The 17,371-nt window shown below is 50.4% G+C and overlaps 2 protein-coding genes across 2 annotated transcripts in view; one reads left to right on the forward strand and one right to left on the reverse strand.

Annotated features, from left to right (window-relative positions):
- Window positions 1-575: 575 nt before the first annotated feature.
- Window positions 576-1,009, reverse strand: LOC116648408 (40S ribosomal protein S15a-like). Its single transcript, XM_032430369.1, has one exon. The coding sequence runs from the start codon at window positions 1,001-1,003 to the stop codon at window positions 611-613; it is 393 nt and encodes a 130-aa protein (XP_032286260.1). The 5' UTR covers window positions 1,004-1,009; the 3' UTR covers window positions 576-610.
- A 2,046-nt stretch (window positions 1,010-3,055) lies between these two features.
- Window positions 3,056-17,371, forward strand: part of GALNT2 (polypeptide N-acetylgalactosaminyltransferase 2) — a 183,429-nt gene continuing 169,113 nt past the window's right edge. Inside the window, exon 1 of the mRNA XM_032430382.1 lies at window positions 3,056-3,258. Coding sequence (XP_032286273.1) covers window positions 3,133-3,258 — 126 coding nt within the window. The 5' untranslated portion in view covers window positions 3,056-3,132. The remainder of the gene's footprint in view (window positions 3,259-17,371) is intronic.

The raw sequence follows: 17,371 nt of genomic DNA on the forward strand, positions 1-17,371 counted from the left end.
GAACAGTTTTTCAGGGTACTTGGAAGTTACTTTTGATACACAATTTAAATTTTTTCTTATTTCTGAATTCTTTTCTGGGATTACAGCTTTCCCCCAGTTTTAATTTCATAATTGACCTAACTGTATAAGCACCGTATAAGTTGTACAGAATAATGACTTGACTAACATATATTGCGAAATGGGGAGCACAATAAAGTTGACATCCATCACCTCATAGATACAGAAAGAAAAAAAAAAGTGTTGTTTTCCTTGTAATGAGAACTCTCAGGACCTACTCTCTTAATAACTTTCAAATGTGCCATACAGCATTATCCATCATGATGTAGTTATGTTGAATATTACATCTGAGATTACAGTTTCTTTTTTTGTTTGTTTTGTTGTTGTTGTTGTTGTTGTTGTTTTCTGCTTCACTGGTGTTTCTATTGAGGACTCCAGTTCTATGTAGTTTGGTTCTTCTTTCCTTTCATTTCAACCACTTCTCTTTGAATACTTTTTGCTTCTTTCTTTATCTTATTTTCAATTTCTTGATTATTTTCTTGCCATCCTTCAGTGTCCTTTTACATATTTTTTTTCCATTGAAGCATTTTATTTGCAAGTATGTATTACATCCCTAGAAAAAGAATCCCAGGATTTTCCCTCCTGTGTGTTTTCGTCTTACTTCTTCATGGTCCATGATGCCAGCTGAGGTTGTCAGTACAATGAAACCAAACTGGCGGGACGGGAGAAGGTTATTCTGCCATTTTTCTAGACCTTTCAGTTGTACATCAAATCTGGGGCTGATCACTGCACACTTGTTTAACCTGCCCGTGAGGTTCACAACAATTTTCCCCACTCTGTGATCATCAATGATTTCAAATTCGCCAATGTAACCATGCTTCATCATCACAGTGAGAAACAGGACGATGACTTTGGAGCACGGCCTAATAAGAACCTGGCATTTGCCTCTCTTCTCAGCATTGTTAATGCTCTTGAGAGCATCTGCCGGGACATTCATGCACACCATTATGGCCGCACGGAAAGATGGCGGGAAGAGTCTTTTTACGTATCTTTATTTGACTATATTCTCCCGTGGGCATTTTATAATTATTCTTTGTTTCTCAGAGAGTACCAATTTCTTTCCTGAATTTGATCAACTTTTGTTACATTTCTTCCTAATTTTTGTCTAGTCTGTTCTTAGTTTTTGAATTTCTGATTGCAGTTGTCTATATGTATGCATATATGTATGTCTGTGTGTGTGCACAGGTCCACATACATGATGCTTTGGTCAGTTAGGTAGTTTGATCTTGGTGTTACAGTTTCTCCTGCTTCCTGGTTTTATGTGTGTGTGTGTATTTTCATCGGCTGAAAATGTTAGGATTCATTTTTTTTTTTTATCATAAGAAATGTGATTCCTTTTTTGTTTTCTTTTTATGGTAGCTTTGCATGCAGTCAATCTGATGTTATTCTGTTACTAGGAATTTTGACACAGGGTTCCCACTTCAAGAATGTTCTCTTCTATCTGTAGAGTGAAGTGAAGTTTTTAATAGATAACAGTGTCTGGGGGAGGGACTGACTGTCTTTTATTTCTGTAGGATCTTTAATTTGCCCTTTTTACTTCCTTCTTTCCCTTCACTACCAGGCCTCCAAAGGGCATTACCCTTTCTTTATTTATTTGACTTTTCCCAGAAGCAAGGCTTCTTCAAGGCTGCCACCTCCTGTCCCATTCTCTTTCAAACCTCTTCCCTGTTAAGTACCCGACCTGTGTTCAGTTTTAGTTCTTGGTGTTGGACTTTCTCTTTGTAGAGGCTTTAAGCCCGGACTTCACTTAAGTCCTTGGCAACAGCCGAGGGAGCTCTGCTGGAATTTGATGTCTTTTCTTTCTTCTACTTAAGAAGTAATTAGAAGTTCAGTTCACAGCCTCGGCATTCCCTCTCCTAGCGGTGCTGAAGGCTTGTTGGTGTTTGTATTTTGCTGAAGATGTGAGTAGGGATTGAGATTCAGACAGCTGCCATTATCCTCCAGACTGGGAAGCTCCTGAAATCACTTTTGAAATACCAAGTGCCAACTAACATCTCTTTCTTTCCTAGGAGTACGGGAAACTTTGCGTGTGTGGGGCAAGGGCATCGTCAAGGTTACACAGATTCTGTTACGAGATAGATGTGTCTTCCTGAGATGTTTATGTGTTAACTCTTCTTTCTTCTTTTAAGAAAGCAACAAATTAAAAGGAAAAGATTGAAAAAAATATATTACGTCCCTTCTTCCTCTTTCATGTTTATTAAAAACAAAATAAAACAAAAGAATCCTGCTATTCAGGGCTGTCCATTCTCGGAAAAATATTCCCTTGACCTCTCTTATTCTACCTGTGGGCCCCCATCTCTGACTAAATAATTACATAAAATTGACAGCTGGGGATCGGGGATGTTTCGCTGCAAGATTAGTAAGAAAACTGCAGAAGTCGGGTCCAGGAGGCGGGTTTGCACCAAAACACTCAGGTGGGCCGGCCAGTAAGAGCGAGGCCGTTAAGGGTCTGAGGCGGTCCCCAACACCCGGGACCCAAGAGGTGACAGCCTCGGCGGCGCGGCGCCAGGCAGCAGGGACCGCCAGGGTCTCGGGTGCGTGTGCACGTGTGTGTGCGCACGTCTGCGCGCGCTCCGCGCGGTCCCGGGCAGCCACCTGTCACTCACGGGGGCGGAGGGGCAGCGGCGGGGAGGACGCAGAGGGGGCGGGGCGGCGGCCGGAGCGGGGCGGTGCCGAGGCCCGGTCCCGCGGAGGCCCTCCCGGCGGAATCCCCCCCGCCACCCTCACCCCCGCGTGCTGCCGCCATGGAGACGCGGTAATCCCCTCCTCCGGCCCGCGCCCCGGCCCCCGCAGCCGCCGCCGATTGGTCGCCCTTTGCTCCCTGACCCGCTCGCCGCCTCCGAGGCCGCCGCTTCCTGCTCGGGCGCCGCGCCGCGCTCCCGGCCCGGGGCGGAGCTCGGGCGCCGGGCGCGCGCCGCCTTCGCCGCCGCCGAGCAGCAGCCCGCGCCGGAGGAGGAGCCGCCGCCGCGCCCTTCCCCTTCCTCCGCTCCTCCCCCGGCCCCGCTCCCCGCCCGCGCCGGCCCCAGGCAGCACTCGCGAGCAGCGGCGGCCGCGGCCGGCGGCCGAGAGGGGAGAATGCGGCGGCGCTCGCGGATGCTGCTCTGCTTCGCCTTCCTGTGGGTGCTGGGCATCGCCTACTACATGTACTCGGGGGGCGGCTCCGCGCTGGCCGCGGGCGCGGGCGGCGGCGCCGGCAGGAAGGTGAGTGGGGCGCCCTGCCCGGGCCCGGCCACCCCCCCTCCCCTCGAGCCCCCGACTCCCCTTCCCCGCCGGCCCCTCCCGCCCCGACGCGCCCCCTGCCCGGCTGCAGACCGCCTGCTCGGACGTGGCCGGCCGGGCACCGAGGGGGGCTCCCGCCCCTCCTGCTCCTCTGCCTGGACCTCGGCTCGGGCCCCCGCTCCCCTCCCCGGGCCTCCCAGCCGATTCCCCAGGGCACGGGGCGCACCCAGCCCCTCTGCGCTCGCGGGGCTCGGGAGAGGGCGACCCGGCGCAGCCCCGCAGAGCTGGGGACCCCGGACGCCTTTCTCGTCGCCGTAGACGTCCCCCTCCGTAGATGTCCCCCTGTGTCTGCTCCACGTAATTGAAGTTGAGTCTTGTCCGGCCGCCGGGAGCCCCATCCCCAGCGGTGGGAAGTTTAGCGGTGGGGGTGTTGGGACACACAAAAGGGGGTGGGAGGCGAGGAGGGAGAGGCGGCTGCCTTTCCAAAGTGTCATGTACAGGAGAAAGGAGTCCAAGTTTCTTTTCAGCCCTTTGATACAAGCCGCTGCAAATCCCCACCCCTTTCCCCCTTGTCACCCCGCGGCCGGGGATGGTGGTCGGGGGGGCAGCTCGGGGTCTCTGCCCCTTTCTCCCTCTGCCCATTACCTCTGGGGGGGGGGGTGGAATGTAGCCAGCCCCGCGCCAGATAGCGCCGGATAGAAGGGACTCCCTGGGCGGGTGTAAGCGGAGGGCCAGCGCGCCTCTGCGCCCCGAGTGAGGCCGGCCACCGACATCCTACCCCCCGCCCCCCGACCTTCCCCTCTCGGCCCAGGCTTTACGCTCCGGCCGGCTCGGCCCCCGCCGCCCCCGCCGCCCGGCCGTGGCCCCCTGCGCGTGCCTTCCCCTGCCCCGCTGCCCGGTTACGCGGGGACGGTCCCTGTTCTATGGGTGTGCTTTGAGCAGGCTCCCAAGGGCCGAGTGGTTAGGCCGTGGGGACCGTGTGAGCCACCTGGACCGCCCGGCGTATTCGGGAGGAAATCGAGCGGCCAGAGCCGCCCCGACGGCGGGGTTCTGCGGCCGGGCGCCCGCTGGGAGCGGAGGGCTTTGGCTGTGCACAGCCGCCGGCGGGGTTGTGCTGTTTGGTGGGGAAGAGGCTTTGAAAGCCGCGTTATCGTTTCCAAAATCCTGTAACGCTCATTACTGTGACGTTTAGTGTCACCGCAAACCTAGGAAATTCTGAGTTAATGGAGGTGGACCACGGGTTGGGCTGGGACTAGGGAATGATATTCTGGAACAAGGCAAACGGGACTGACCGTATTAGAACAGACTTTTTAGCCTTGAAGTCAGACACCGGTGAAGTAACGCTGAGGTTTGGCTGCTTCAGAGGTTTCCCTCCTGGTTTGTTTCTTTCTCCCATTCATTCATTCATTCATTCATTCTCACCTGAAGGTATTAGATGGAGGTAGTAGGTATCTTGTTTGAGTCTTGAGAAATTGCATGGGTTTGCTTTATCTGGAGGGGGCAGAAATGAAAAGTCTTGCCATGTGCTGAACTGGCCTAGCTTAGTTCTGAGCCAACAGTGTGCTCTTCGCCCAATTTTCTCTCTCTTTTTTTCTAATGCAGGGAACTGCTGTATATGTACCTAAAGTCTCTTGTTTGTTCATCTGGTAGGAGCAGTGCAGCCCTTTGAAAACTATGCTCATGTGAAACTGGAATTATTTTCAAAACTTTGCTTTGCAGTTAAGTGGGCCTTGGCAGGTCCACATGGCCCGGTGTGCCGGTAGGACCTGGCAAAGCCTCTGCCTTTCATGCAAAAGGAAAACAAACAAATAAGCCACACTGGTATTTCTCTTTCCTTGGTTTGGCACTTTCATTAGTACATGTGATTAGAAATAGCAACAGTGTGGCCTTAGCATCCAGAGAGGCTGATTTCTCCCTGGTGGGCTTCATTCGTTGGCTGGGTTTTGACGGGTCCTCTGTGTTGACCTCTGAAGTGGTATCCTTAATTAAAAAAAAAAAAAAATCCAAGAACTCTTTGTGACCCAGTCGCAATAGGGAGGTACAGGGATCAGGTAGGGAAAAATGTGTGGGAAATGAACAATTATACATGGATTGGTGATTTGGGATTCTATTCTTTCTGTGAACGAACCATAAAATTTAATCCCACCTCTTAGAATGGTTTAGTGATTTGTCAGTTGGGGAAGAGGTGTGTAAATGCAATAGCTTTTGAAATCGCAGTAAAAGACTCATTAACTTAGTGTTGTGGACCCTGGTATAAAAGTCGAAACCGTGAGACTATTCTGGAGGGCCTGAATAGAACCCCGCTGTCCTGAATTTCCGAATCTAGAGTATAGAACTGCGTAGTCTTCCTTCCTCCTGAAGTGTTTCCATGGATTTCAGGACTAAAGAGTCTTCAAATTTAGTTCATCCTTATGATAAAAGGAAATATGTAGTTGATCACGTGGTATGCAAGTAAAGGCAGAATTTAAACACTAGCGATAGTTTTTTAGATGCAAGTGGAATTAATGTTTCTTCTCTTGTTTCATACTACGCTATAGTAAGTCAGGGCTCTCATTCCGTATTTAGCCAATTTCTCTCTGCCCCGGCGTTTTTCACGGGGTACCAGGCTTCAGTATTAGGCTTTGGGGGATTGTCTGCCGGGAGCGTGCCTGGTGTTTCTGCTGCTTCAGCACCCCCGCCCGGGCTTGTCACTGTGTGCCCTGCCTGTTAAATAACTCATCTCAGGACTGTTATTCTCCATTTGCCAAAACCCAGAAAGCCAACTCACCTCAGATTGCAGATCTAATAAAGTGAATAGGAGCAGGTGCTCAAAAGCAATCGGGACATTGCCACACCATTTGGGACTCAGTGCTGAGGTTCAGGGTGTGCGGTCAATCAGTTTATGTGTAATATTGTTTAAAATTATTTCATTTATATAGATCTCTTCGCGCCTCCCATAGTTTGCTCTTTCTCCCTAAATTAAAGATTTGCACTCTGAGAATGGCTTTCTTTTAAGCCTCTTAAATGCTTTAAAATTTTAATCATGTTAAGTCTCCCCCAGGCCTTGGCAAGTTGGTGGTGGATGGAGCTGTATAGAAGAGAAGAAGGGATTTCTCTTGTAGTGAACCTGCCTCTGGGTAAAGTGTGGCTGTTGAGGCTGGAAAGGGAAGGGTTTCCCAGTATGTGAAGGATGATTGCTCCTGAAAGAGAGTGTGTCCAGCCTGAGACTCCTTGTCTGTGCTGCCCACATCCTTGGGAGGTAAGGGAAAGTGTTACCTGAAGGACATGGCCAAGGGCCTGGGCAGCCCGTTCGCTTTCCACCACCCTTCCTTGATGAGCAGGCACGGTGCTGCAGCCCTTGCTCTGGGGGTTTGAGGGTGGAGGACTTTGGGGGTGATCTTATAAGAGGCATTTGGGGGAGGAGGGAGTGATGAGGGGCCCCACTTGGCTGGAGCATGGGACATGTGTAGGGGAACAGTAGGGTTTGAAATCGGAGAATGAGTTGGGGACTAGGCTGTAGAGAGGGCTCCGCATGCCAAGCTGACTTGTTGGTTCTTAATTTGGTCGATCCTAAGGAAACAGTCATGTGTTTTGAGCTGGGTAGTGGACTTTCTTTCTTTCTTTCTTTCTTTTTTTTTTTTTTAAAGATTTTATTTATTTATTTGAGAGAGAGAGAATGAGAGACAGAGAGCATGAAAGGGAAGAGGGTCAGAGGGAGAAGCAGACCCCCAGCTGAGCAGGGAGCCCGATGTGGGACTTGATCCCGGGACTCCAGGATCATGACCTGAGCCGAAGGCAGTTGCTTAACCAACTGAGCCACCCAGGCGCCCTGGGTAGTGGACTTTCACAGGAAGAGGAATAGCATGAATCCATTTATTGGTACTGAGTGACCTTAGCTCTCTACCCCCTTCTGCTTAGTGACCTTTACTAATTAATTGAACTTCTCTGACCCTCAGTTTCTCAGCTTCACAGTGGGGATCATCATATTCACCTTGGGGCAGCAAGCTAAATGCCATTAGTAGGTGTTGAGGAATAGTAGACACCGAATAAATGGTTTTGAGGGTTGGGGGGCATAAAGAAAAAGTAAACAGCTGAAATACTCTTTGAAAATATATTGAACCAGGAATCTGCAGTGTCTTCTTGCTCTCTGGGAAATCGTTGATGTTTTTATTTTTTCTTTTATCCTTCATCCATTCCTCTGAGATTGATTTGTTCGGTGTATTTGGGCGCGTACTAAAGAAGCTTGAATGACATTAAGGACTGCCTTTTGGGGAAGTGGTCCAGACATGCCAGCTCTCTGGTACCTAGCTGTGGTGTCGGAGTGGGGTTTCCACCTGTGGGCAGCCAGCAGGAAAGCTTGGGTGGAGGACACACCTTTTTCTGGTGGTTGTGTGAACAGTGGGAGTGGCTCTGTGTACGTGGCCCTAAGTGGAGATTTCTTGTGGCAAGGAAGCCGGCCCGCTCCACTCCCCACTAGGACCTGGGCTCCCCTACTCTGCCTCTGCAGCCTTGCTTCTCCGGGCAGGAGGGGAGAGGCTGTGACTGCTCTCCTGTGACAGGTTTGAGGTGGGACATGAAGCCGCCATGGGCCTTGACGGGTGTCAGTAGAGCGGGGGGTCTGTGGGTGGATGCGCAGGAGGGGACCCATACTATACCTCGGCACCTACAATCAGTTTTGAGTTTAAGGAAATTCCATTTGAGATGAGAGTTTGAAGCTGGGGTAGGGAGGGCAGTAGTTGGGGGGGGGCACTATAGCCAGAGAATCTGACAAATGGCACTGTAATAGAAACTTTTCTCCAAGGAAAATCAAGTTTCCCTGTTCCTGAGTTATGCTGTGGCTGCCTCGGGTGCGCAAACATAATGGAAGCAGACTGTGACGGATAAACACCGCCGGAGCACTGAGCGCTTCCCGTAACCCTCTAGCAATACGAGAAAGCTGCTGTACCCAGTACAAAGTAGGGTCAGCTTGCTCGGGCTCTCAGACCTGGAGGTAGGGCTGCGTGTGGGCTTCAGGCCCTCTGTCAGTCTCTCCACCGTCCCTCCTCCTGCACGGTGGGTTTCCTCTTTGGAACAGAGGAAGAGGTAATGAGAGGTGGTCAGGAAAATGATTGGGCATGCACGCATTTACATCTATACATACATATAATATCTTGTTTCTGCCATTCATGTTTTTCAGATCTTTGGGGAGCGGGAAGTTAAGTTTGGGAAAGATGTCAATTTCAAAGCAGGCAGTGCTGTGCTGCTTACCTTCTAGCAAAGCTGAGGCACTTGGCTTGGTGGAAGGAGGAGGAGGAGGAGGAGGTGGTGAGGGTGAGGCTACCTGGGGCAGAGACCCAGGCGCACGCAGGAGTTGACTTTGAGGTTCTGGCTGAGATCCCCAGAAAGACACAGGGTATTCCTGGGGGAAAAAAAAATCTATGAGGTCCCCTAGCTGGCCCAGCAGAATTCGTGGGATGAGAAAATAGCCAAACCTGGCCAAATCCACTCCCTTTTTTTGTTCTTCTGATTTTCTCCTTGTGAATCCTGTTCTGGAAAGTTCGCATGGATGATGCTGAGACATACAAGCCAGGTGGATGTCCAGATGGAAACACCCATACAGTGATGCCACACAGATTAAAATAGGGGGATGCTTCCATACTGGTTGTTAAATAAATGCCCCTCTCATGACCTCGAGGGGACTCCCAGCCCCCGGCTGTCCTGGTGGCTTCCCTTGGGATCCCTCCTCCATGATCAGCAACCAAAGAATTGAAACCTGCCACCACGGGGGCCTTTTGGACCCTGAGTGTTGAGTGTGCCACTTGGACCCAAGGAAGTGTTGGCCTGGTCTCACTTCTCTGACCTGAAAGGTCACCTTTCCCTTGAGGGAGTGTTTGATTGATTCTCTGTTGCTACTGGGGACCCTAGTCCCCCTACTGTTGTCTTGGATCCTTGCCTCCAGACTGCCTCATTGGTAAAGTTTTTGAAGGCGGACCTTCTGGCACTTCCACGAGCAAACCCTCCTGGGTGGGTTTCCGGATAGGCTGGGCCTGGCGAGGAACTCTCCTCCATCAAGAGTTAGATTGAAAGTGTTGGAGGGAGCACCCCAGTAGACACTCGTGCCCTCAGGGTGGAACCTGACCTTGTCTCTTAGCTGGCGTGAGGATTCTCTAGCCTTTGGCCATGTGCTTGACCTGAAGGATTGACTCCAGGTGAGGAGGTACCAGGAATGCCTGTCTGGTTTACCTGGCCACTCAAGAGAGCCTTCTCCACCTTTCTCCTTTCTGACCGTGGGCCCATTTCTGGGAAATAAAAACCAGACTTGAAGAGCAAACAAGGCCTTGCGTGGTGGAGCACATCCTCCCCGCCCTCGGCCCCTTGCCCTGGGCAGGTAGCTCTCTGTTCCTGGCCTCACTCTGCCCCTCGCAGCCTGGGGTGCGACATTCCGTCATGTCCAGTATTATGGGCCCGGGAAACATGGCATTTTCTACACTTTGGGTTTTGTAGCGTGCTGGAATGTAGAAGGCAGTGATTCATTGGGGCTGGGTTTGAAGAAACCAAAAACAGTCACAGAGAATCTCACTCCTGGGCCTAAATGGAAACCACTTTCCTGGGCTTTGGGAATTCTGTGCCGTGTGCCCAGTTTCTTCCAGGAGCTGGCTGTTGGGCAGCAGCAGCTGAGGGTGGCTGTCTGGGGCCGTGAAGTGGGCCGCTCACTGTGGCTCACTGAGCTTTTGTGGGGCCGCCTGCCCGGGCACCCTGTCGCCTGGACCTCTGCCCTCCCCGGGTCTCCCAAGCCCCGAGTGCCAGCCACCCGATCCTGCCAGGGCCGGCTGTTTCTTGCCAGCTGACTCTTCGGGAGGAGGAATGGTCGGCACGGCCGGGACAGAGTTACTGGATTTCCAGAGCCCAGCCCTGGACCCGTGATTTGTCAGGGTCAAGGGGCCTTTGGGGGCGTGGTCAGTCCAGATCAGGGTTGCTCAGTCTTGACCTGGTTGACATTTCGAGCCGGATCATCTTGGTTGTGTGGGGTTGCCCTGTATGTGGTCAGGTGTCTAGGGGCTTCCCTGGCCTCCACCCCATATGTGACAACCGCCATGTGTCGCCTGGAGGACACAGTCCCCCCTCATTTAGAGCTGCTGCTGTGTCTCTGTTAACTTTGATTTCTTTTCTTCTCCCTGCGACCTTTGCAGACCCTGTTAGACCCTTGCAGAACAGGACGGCCTCTTCGTGTGGTCTGGGCTGGAGCCCTGGGCAAAGGGTTTTAATCTAATAAACACTTGCCCTGTTAGCACCCGCTGTGTGCCAGGCCCCGTCCTAAAGCTGCCGTATCCATATGAACTCAGCGACTCCTCATAACAGCCCTTTTGTTCCTCTCATTTTACTGATGAAGCCCGAAGCACAGAGAGGGTAAGTCACTTTCCCAAGGTCGCGGAGCTGGTGGACGGCAGACCCAGAGTCATCCGCTGGGAGGCCTCCGTGCGGACCCCTGGAGGCAGGGGGCTTTGTCCGCAGCATAGGGCCCGGAGGTGTGTGCCGGCCCGCGGCGTGGCCTGTGGCTTGCTCTCGGGAGCCGGGCTTCCCCTGCCCCCTTCCCTGCTTCTTGGCACTGCCCTCGTCCTGCTGCACCATGTCGGAACGTTCCTGGGAGGCATTTTGGAGCACACTCAGTAATGCTTTGCTTTTTTCTTCGTTTTCACCTTTGGCGCCAGGAGAGGTTTTGTGTGTTCTTATCCGCCCGACGTCTGTTTGTCCCGAAGACGACATCCTCAGCTGCCCCTCTGGCAGGAGCAGAAATGAAAACAGGCTCTGGTCCCTTTCATTCATTCTTTCAATGAGTATTTCTTCAACCCCTGCTGTGTGACAGGCACTATTTGGGTATTTGGGAATATGACAGCGAATATAACAGACAAAATCCCTGTGCTCATAAAACTTTCATTCGGGGGTGGGGAGAGGGTAGCTAGATCAAAACATGACAGGTAAGAAAATGATACAGCGTGGAAACAGGTGCTAAGTGCCATGGGAAACACAGCAGCATAAGGGGCTTAGGAACGGGGTGGGGGTTGTTTTACCGCGGTGGTCCCTCCGGCTCGATGGGGAAGTGAGGCTGGGGCAGCTTTAAGCCAAGACTGGAAGCCGGGGAATCTCTGCTTCACCTGGGGCTCTCTCTGCTTCCCATGCAGCCCCTTGTTTTAGCCGTGTCCTGTCTTTTGGTGATACTTCCTTTTGCTGGCCTTTGCTAAATTGAGCTGGTTTTCTTTCCCATAGGTTGTTGCCTTTGGTTTGTCACAGGTGAAATTTCCTCTGTGACGTGGAAATCTTGGGTGTTCTTGTTGCAGTGGTGTCTTGGGTGACGTGTGTACTCCTCCTAGTGAAAATGGTGTGCGTACGCCCATGCCCCCGGCTCCCACTTCAGACCTGGGACTGCTTGAGGTGCCCGCAGGGTAGTTTGCTCGTTGACTCAGTAGAATGTGCTTGTGGAACAATCTCGTTGCTTGCACTCTGAGCTGATCTCTGTGAAATGCTAGGTTGGACCAGGTAAGCATCCATTGTCCATTGTTGAGTGCACTATTAAATGACATTGCACATGGGTAGAGTGCTTTCCACGCATATTATCATGTAATGAGAAATTCTTGCGGGTCTTTGTGCACCTGCTTTAGCGCAGGATTTCCACTGTGATGTAATCTCTGTGAGTTGCTATGGGTGATGGGGCTTGTTGATTCCTGCAGGAAAACCAGCCCATAGGAAACCAGAGGTCAGAAACCTGCCCGATACCAGGGCGTTGGAGAGGTCGTTCTCGGCAATGTGGGTTACGTTGAGGCTCTGCAGTCTATAGTATTTGTGGGAAATAAAATGGATGTGTGACTTCATTGCCCACAGCCGTTGTAGGGGAGGTGGGACGGTAGGAAATTGCAGGTCCTCCTGGTTCTCACGGGGAAGCATCCAGCTGCTTTTCAGAGAAAATGTTGGCATTTATGAGGTTATTAGATATTTTATGAGTTTACGTTCGATGCCCCCAGTGTGGTTCTGGATACAACAACTGGAACATTTGCATGGCAGCAAAGGAAAGGTAATTTTAAAGACCTTCAGACTTAGGAGCGGTTGTGGTGGTTTCTTTGTCTCTGCTTCTTCAGAGGCCAGTGCGGGGAGTGAACTCTTTCTTTGCGGAAGGATGCTGCTCTAGAAAGATCACATACTTCAATTGAAGGGTCCGTCGTAGCTGAATCACCCGGGAGAGCGTGAGCAGCTGATGTAAATTAGAGGTCTGCATTTGGGAGATGCCCATAAACTAAGCACTCTGTTATCAGGAGGTGGCGAGTGGCAATGACTCTTGTCCAGGGGGGTTGTCCAGGGCTGTCCTGGGTTATGGGCCACTTGGCCCAGCTGGGACGCCTTCAGGTCTCATTGTCTTGGCGCTTTCCGCCTCAAGGGCTCTCCCGTTGACCTAGATTTGGAGCTTTTGCTCTGTGACCTTCACAAGGCTTAACCTCTTTTCCTCTCTTTTCACTGCCCCCTCTGCCCACTCCGGGCCCTTCCCTGTGCCCTTGTGCCAGTCAGCTCACCCACTTGTTTTTCTGCTGCTCACTTTTGATAATCACTGACTTTCCCCTTCATAGATAATATACCTCTTTTTATCATATCTAAAATGCCATTTTTCATACAACCATTATTTTATGTACCACCAGGCAAGGAAAAAAACGCTGTTCATTGAACTGTGATACAATGGTTTCTTTATCAGTTAACATTTTTATTTGCCTACTTATTTAAAGAGCTCTTTTAGACTTCATTAGACATTGATTTTTTCCATATATCACTCTTGTGCATAGATAAAAAGGAAAATGCGCATGAAATATATTGGGTAAGGGGTTCTTAAAATTTTTCCAGTATCTAGTTTTTAACTCAGAGATATTTGTGCCTGTTTTCCTCAAAGTTTTCTGTGTCATCAAGACCTTTGGTGATGCAGCATTAAAAAAAAAAAAAAAAAATCAATGAAAGCGCTAAAAGCTCTTGGTTCTGGGCTCTTAATGTAGCTTGGCAATTACATAGAATTATCCAGTTTTTGACTCATTTGGGAATTTTCCCTAATTCCCCAATTCAACATCCATTTCTACCCCATTTGATTTGGTTTCTAAGGATTATGAGTGCTTTCTTGTTGTTTCTGAGATTTTCTTCCAGGCCACTGATGCGCATCATGTGGGCTTTGCTGCTGGTGTGTTGTATGTTTGAGCATGTGCTGGTCATGAGAGGTGCATCATGGCCCTTGCCTGACCCACAGCATCATAACAGTGTCCTTCATTGTGAGGTGCGTCCCAATTTCATGTCAAACTGTGAAAAATAGTGCAAATTAGAATTGATGAGTTACGGTCTTCTTTTTCTCCTGTGTGAGAGAACTCACCTGTATGAGAACACAGCTCCGGGCCTCCTGTCCTTGATAAAGGAAAATGGTAGCCCTCATTGGAATGTGTCCATCTGTTCACTCCCAAATCCCAGGATCCATGTAAACAGAAGTTTACTTCTTTTTATTCCTTTTCTTTTTACTTCTTTTTATTTTTGAGAGATGAACGGTGATGAGCATGAACCCATTCAGAAACTCTTGGGAGCATTCTCTGTCTACAAGTTAGCCTGTTGAATGCTGGGATCTGCAGAAGTGAGCAAGGCACTCTGTCTTGCTTCATGGAGCTCAGAATCATGGAACAAACCAACTAGAGAAAGACCTAAAAAGAAAAAAAGAAAAAAAGAAAGAAAATTAGGGGTAAGTTGAGTAGGGACTGGATAGTAGATGAAATGAAAAGCATCGTTATTGATTTTATTAGTGGCAGTAATGGTCTTGGGGGGGTTGTTTTTTGAAAATCCTTATCTTGTGTAGATCCAGTCTAAAGTGTTTATGGATGATGACACCATGTCTGGAAGGAAAACTATGGGAATTTGACTGATGGGTACCTAGGGTCCATCCTACTATTTTATTTTTTGTACTTTTGAAATTTTCATTAACATTTAAAAAAAAGTTTATAGATGTTTGTAGCTAAAACTAGCAAACTGGGTGAAAACTAATATTTTTTTAAAACACAGCTTGAAGGCTGAGTGATGGAGTCAGTGGAAGGTTTCTGCTCCCGGTTTCTGTTCTCCCAGACGATGCTGCAGCCCCACCTGAGTGTCTTACAGTTTGGTCCAGTTCTGACATGGTCTACCTGGAGACAGCGTGAGATGCTGCAGGTCAAAGGCTCCGTCCTACAAGATTGTCCTCTACTTCTGATGCCAGTCACAAGCCAGGTTTTCACCTGTGCTTCTGACTGACGGGCTCTACATTAGAGGTTCCCACTACCCTTTTCTTGGGTCCAATTAGTTTGCTAGAGCAGCTCATAGAATTCAAGAAACCCGTTTACTGACTAGATGACTGGTTGATTACAAAGAATATCAAAGGATATGAATGGACAGCCAGATGAAGAGATACACAGGGCAAAGTCCCAAACAGAGAAGCTTCTGTCCTTGTGGAGTTTGGGGCCTGGCATGGTGGCACATAGAAAGGTTCTGGTTCTCCAGCCTGGAAGCTCTTCGAACCCCCTCCTTTGGGGGTTTTATTATGTAGGCATGATCGATCAAATCATGGGCCACTAGTAATTTATTCAGTCTTTTGCTCCCCACCGGTCCCCAGAAATCAGGGGGGTGGGACTGAAAGTTCCAGCCCTCTAGTCACATGGTTGGTTCCCGTGGTGCTTTCCAGAAAGTCACCTCATTAACATAAACCCAGTTGTGGAAGGGGCCTTGTTATGAATAACGAGACACCCATTTCACCTTTCTGGCTTTAAAGAGTTTTCAGGAACAGAGGACAACAGACCGAATATTATGAGAAAAGATGCTCCTGTTGCGCTCAGGAAATTCAAGGGTTTGGGGAGTCATGAGCCAGGAACTGTGGACGAAGAGTATATATGTATTTCTCATAACTCAAAGTATCACAGTTAGCGAAGATCTACATCAGCCTCGTGTATCCTCTGTAATTTAGGAATATCCAGTGGTGATTCTTTCCAAAGGATGCTTCAGAAGTTGCCTAAGATCCTGGAATTATCACCTGTACCAGCAGGAAAACATTCTTACATTTGATACCATTTCTTCTATAAAAATTATCTAGGGGCGCCTGGGTGGCTCAGTCGGTAAGTGTCTGCCTTCGGCTCAGGTCATGATCCCAGGGCTCTGGGATTGAGCCCTGTATTGGGTTCTGTGCTCAGTGAGGAGTCTGCTTGTCCCTCTGCCCCTCCCCCCATTTGTGATGCTCACGTGTGTGCGCTCTCTCTCTCTCTCTCAAATAAATAAAATGGCTTCAAAAAATTATCTAAACTCTTAGGAAATGGCTAGTGTTGGTGATCGTTTTGGTGGTAGAGTGTCAGTTGAGGGTGTTCTGTGAGTTTGCTTGCACCTAACCAGGCTGCTCAGTGGCCCAGAGACCGTATCACCCCCCAGAGTTTGGTGTGGATATTATATCAACATTGATTACACCCTTCTCATCTGACAGGTGAGAGTGGGCAGAAAACACGTCTCTGTGTTTAGTCCTTCTACTAGCTTTTCCACTCGTCCTGGGCAGTTTGCATGTTGTAATAAACAATCCATTAGGAGCCGTGCATGATTTGGGAAGCCAGGGTGGGAGACCTTTAATAAACATGTATTATTCCTTTTTTTCGTTTCCCCAGCGGGCTATTATTGCTAACACCTCATATTTTACATTGGATCTGTAAATGAGCGATTTGTGACAAATGTATGATAATTCATGTTTTCTGGAAGGTATAATTCCTGGTACTTCAAATTTATATCAGCCTTGTCACTGAGATGCCCCAAACACTCTAGAGACATTGCTTGTTTATCTTTCATTTCTGCATGCCCGGAAGAATGTCAGGAGCTAGTTTTTCTTCCTGCACTCACGTGTGCGGTTTCCGGCAGGCCCCAGGTCGTGAACTTGCCCCCCAGGTCATGCGGTAGCAGTGTTGGGGCTAGGATTGTCATGGTCCCCCGGCTACCTAAAATACGCCTTTGGAGAAAGCTTTGGCCAATCCTGGTTTTAGAGCTGCAGTCCTGGACCCAGGAACGAGTTACAAACCGCAGGTGCAGGCCTGGAAGGTGCGGATCGCTGGGACTGGGGGTCATCTCCGTCACCTTTTCACTGCAAGCTGCTGATGTGTGTGAGCTGACAGTGAGCGAGGCAGGGGAATGGTCTGGGTTCTTAGGCGATCTGAGCTCCAGCCTGAGCTTGGGCGTCACGGAAGTAGCCTAGCCGGGGTGGTCCGGGCCTCATAGACGGGCTCCCGGAGGCAGGTGGGGCCTCCTGTGCAACATCCCTGTGTGAGGGCTGCTGAGGCTCGTGCTCTGTCCGCACTGTGCTGGCCCTAGAATGGCATTTCTGAGGATCTGGTCCGTCTAGTTTCTCACGCAAGCATCGGAAAGTGCTGGTGTCCTTCCCACCTGCAGCATAGGTGTCTTCAAGCAAAGCTGTCCTCGGTACTGTGAGATTTTATTTTAGGTTTTGGCAGCAGCCAGGAGGCCCCTGTGGAGGGCTAGAAGGTGTTCAGGGTCCGAGCTGCCACAGAGCAGAGTCTCGATGACGCAGGCTCCGTGTGTGACATGGGGTGACTTCTGAGCACTGGGAGCTCGGCCTGCTTGGCCCCCGAAGAGCTGGTGTCCGGAGGGGGACTGAGTCTCAGGGGGCAGCTCAGGAAATCCACGTTGGGGCAGAGCCCAGAGAGACTGTGCAGGGAAGCTCTCGGCAGGGGAGCCGGCTCTGGGGTGACGTGGCGGAGGGGATGTGTCGCACGGGGGCGGTGGGCCTGGGTTTGAAGTCTGGCTTCTCCAGTTAGCTATGGAAACTCAGGCAAGTTACTTAACTCCTTTGTTCCTCAGTTTCCTCATTTATGTGTCTTATCGGGTTGTTCAGAAGTCAGAATGGGGCCTGGTACTTGGGTAGTAAGTGCCCCTAACCGCTGGTGCTGATGTAAACTCTCAGGTTGTTAGAGTGACAGGTGCTGGCTCCCCGAGCTGGTTGGGGCTGCCCTCCGTGGCCGGTGTTCACCAGCCCGGGGCTCCTGTGCCCTCTGCCGTGTTGAGGCAGACGGGCCTACTTCCCCAGGACGGCCCTCCACCTCCATGGACCTTGCCT

This window comes from Phoca vitulina, unplaced genomic scaffold (genome assembly GCF_004348235.1).
Source record: "Phoca vitulina isolate PV1807 unplaced genomic scaffold, GSC_HSeal_1.0 scaffold43, whole genome shotgun sequence".
NCBI classification, from domain to species: domain Eukaryota; kingdom Metazoa; phylum Chordata; class Mammalia; order Carnivora; family Phocidae; genus Phoca; species Phoca vitulina.

Bases quoted from the DNA above. Each gene is read 5' to 3' on its own strand.
- LOC116648408 (XM_032430369.1), bottom strand. From the start codon at position 1,003: ATGGTGTGCATGAATGTCCCGGCAGATGCTCTCAAGAGCATTAACAAT.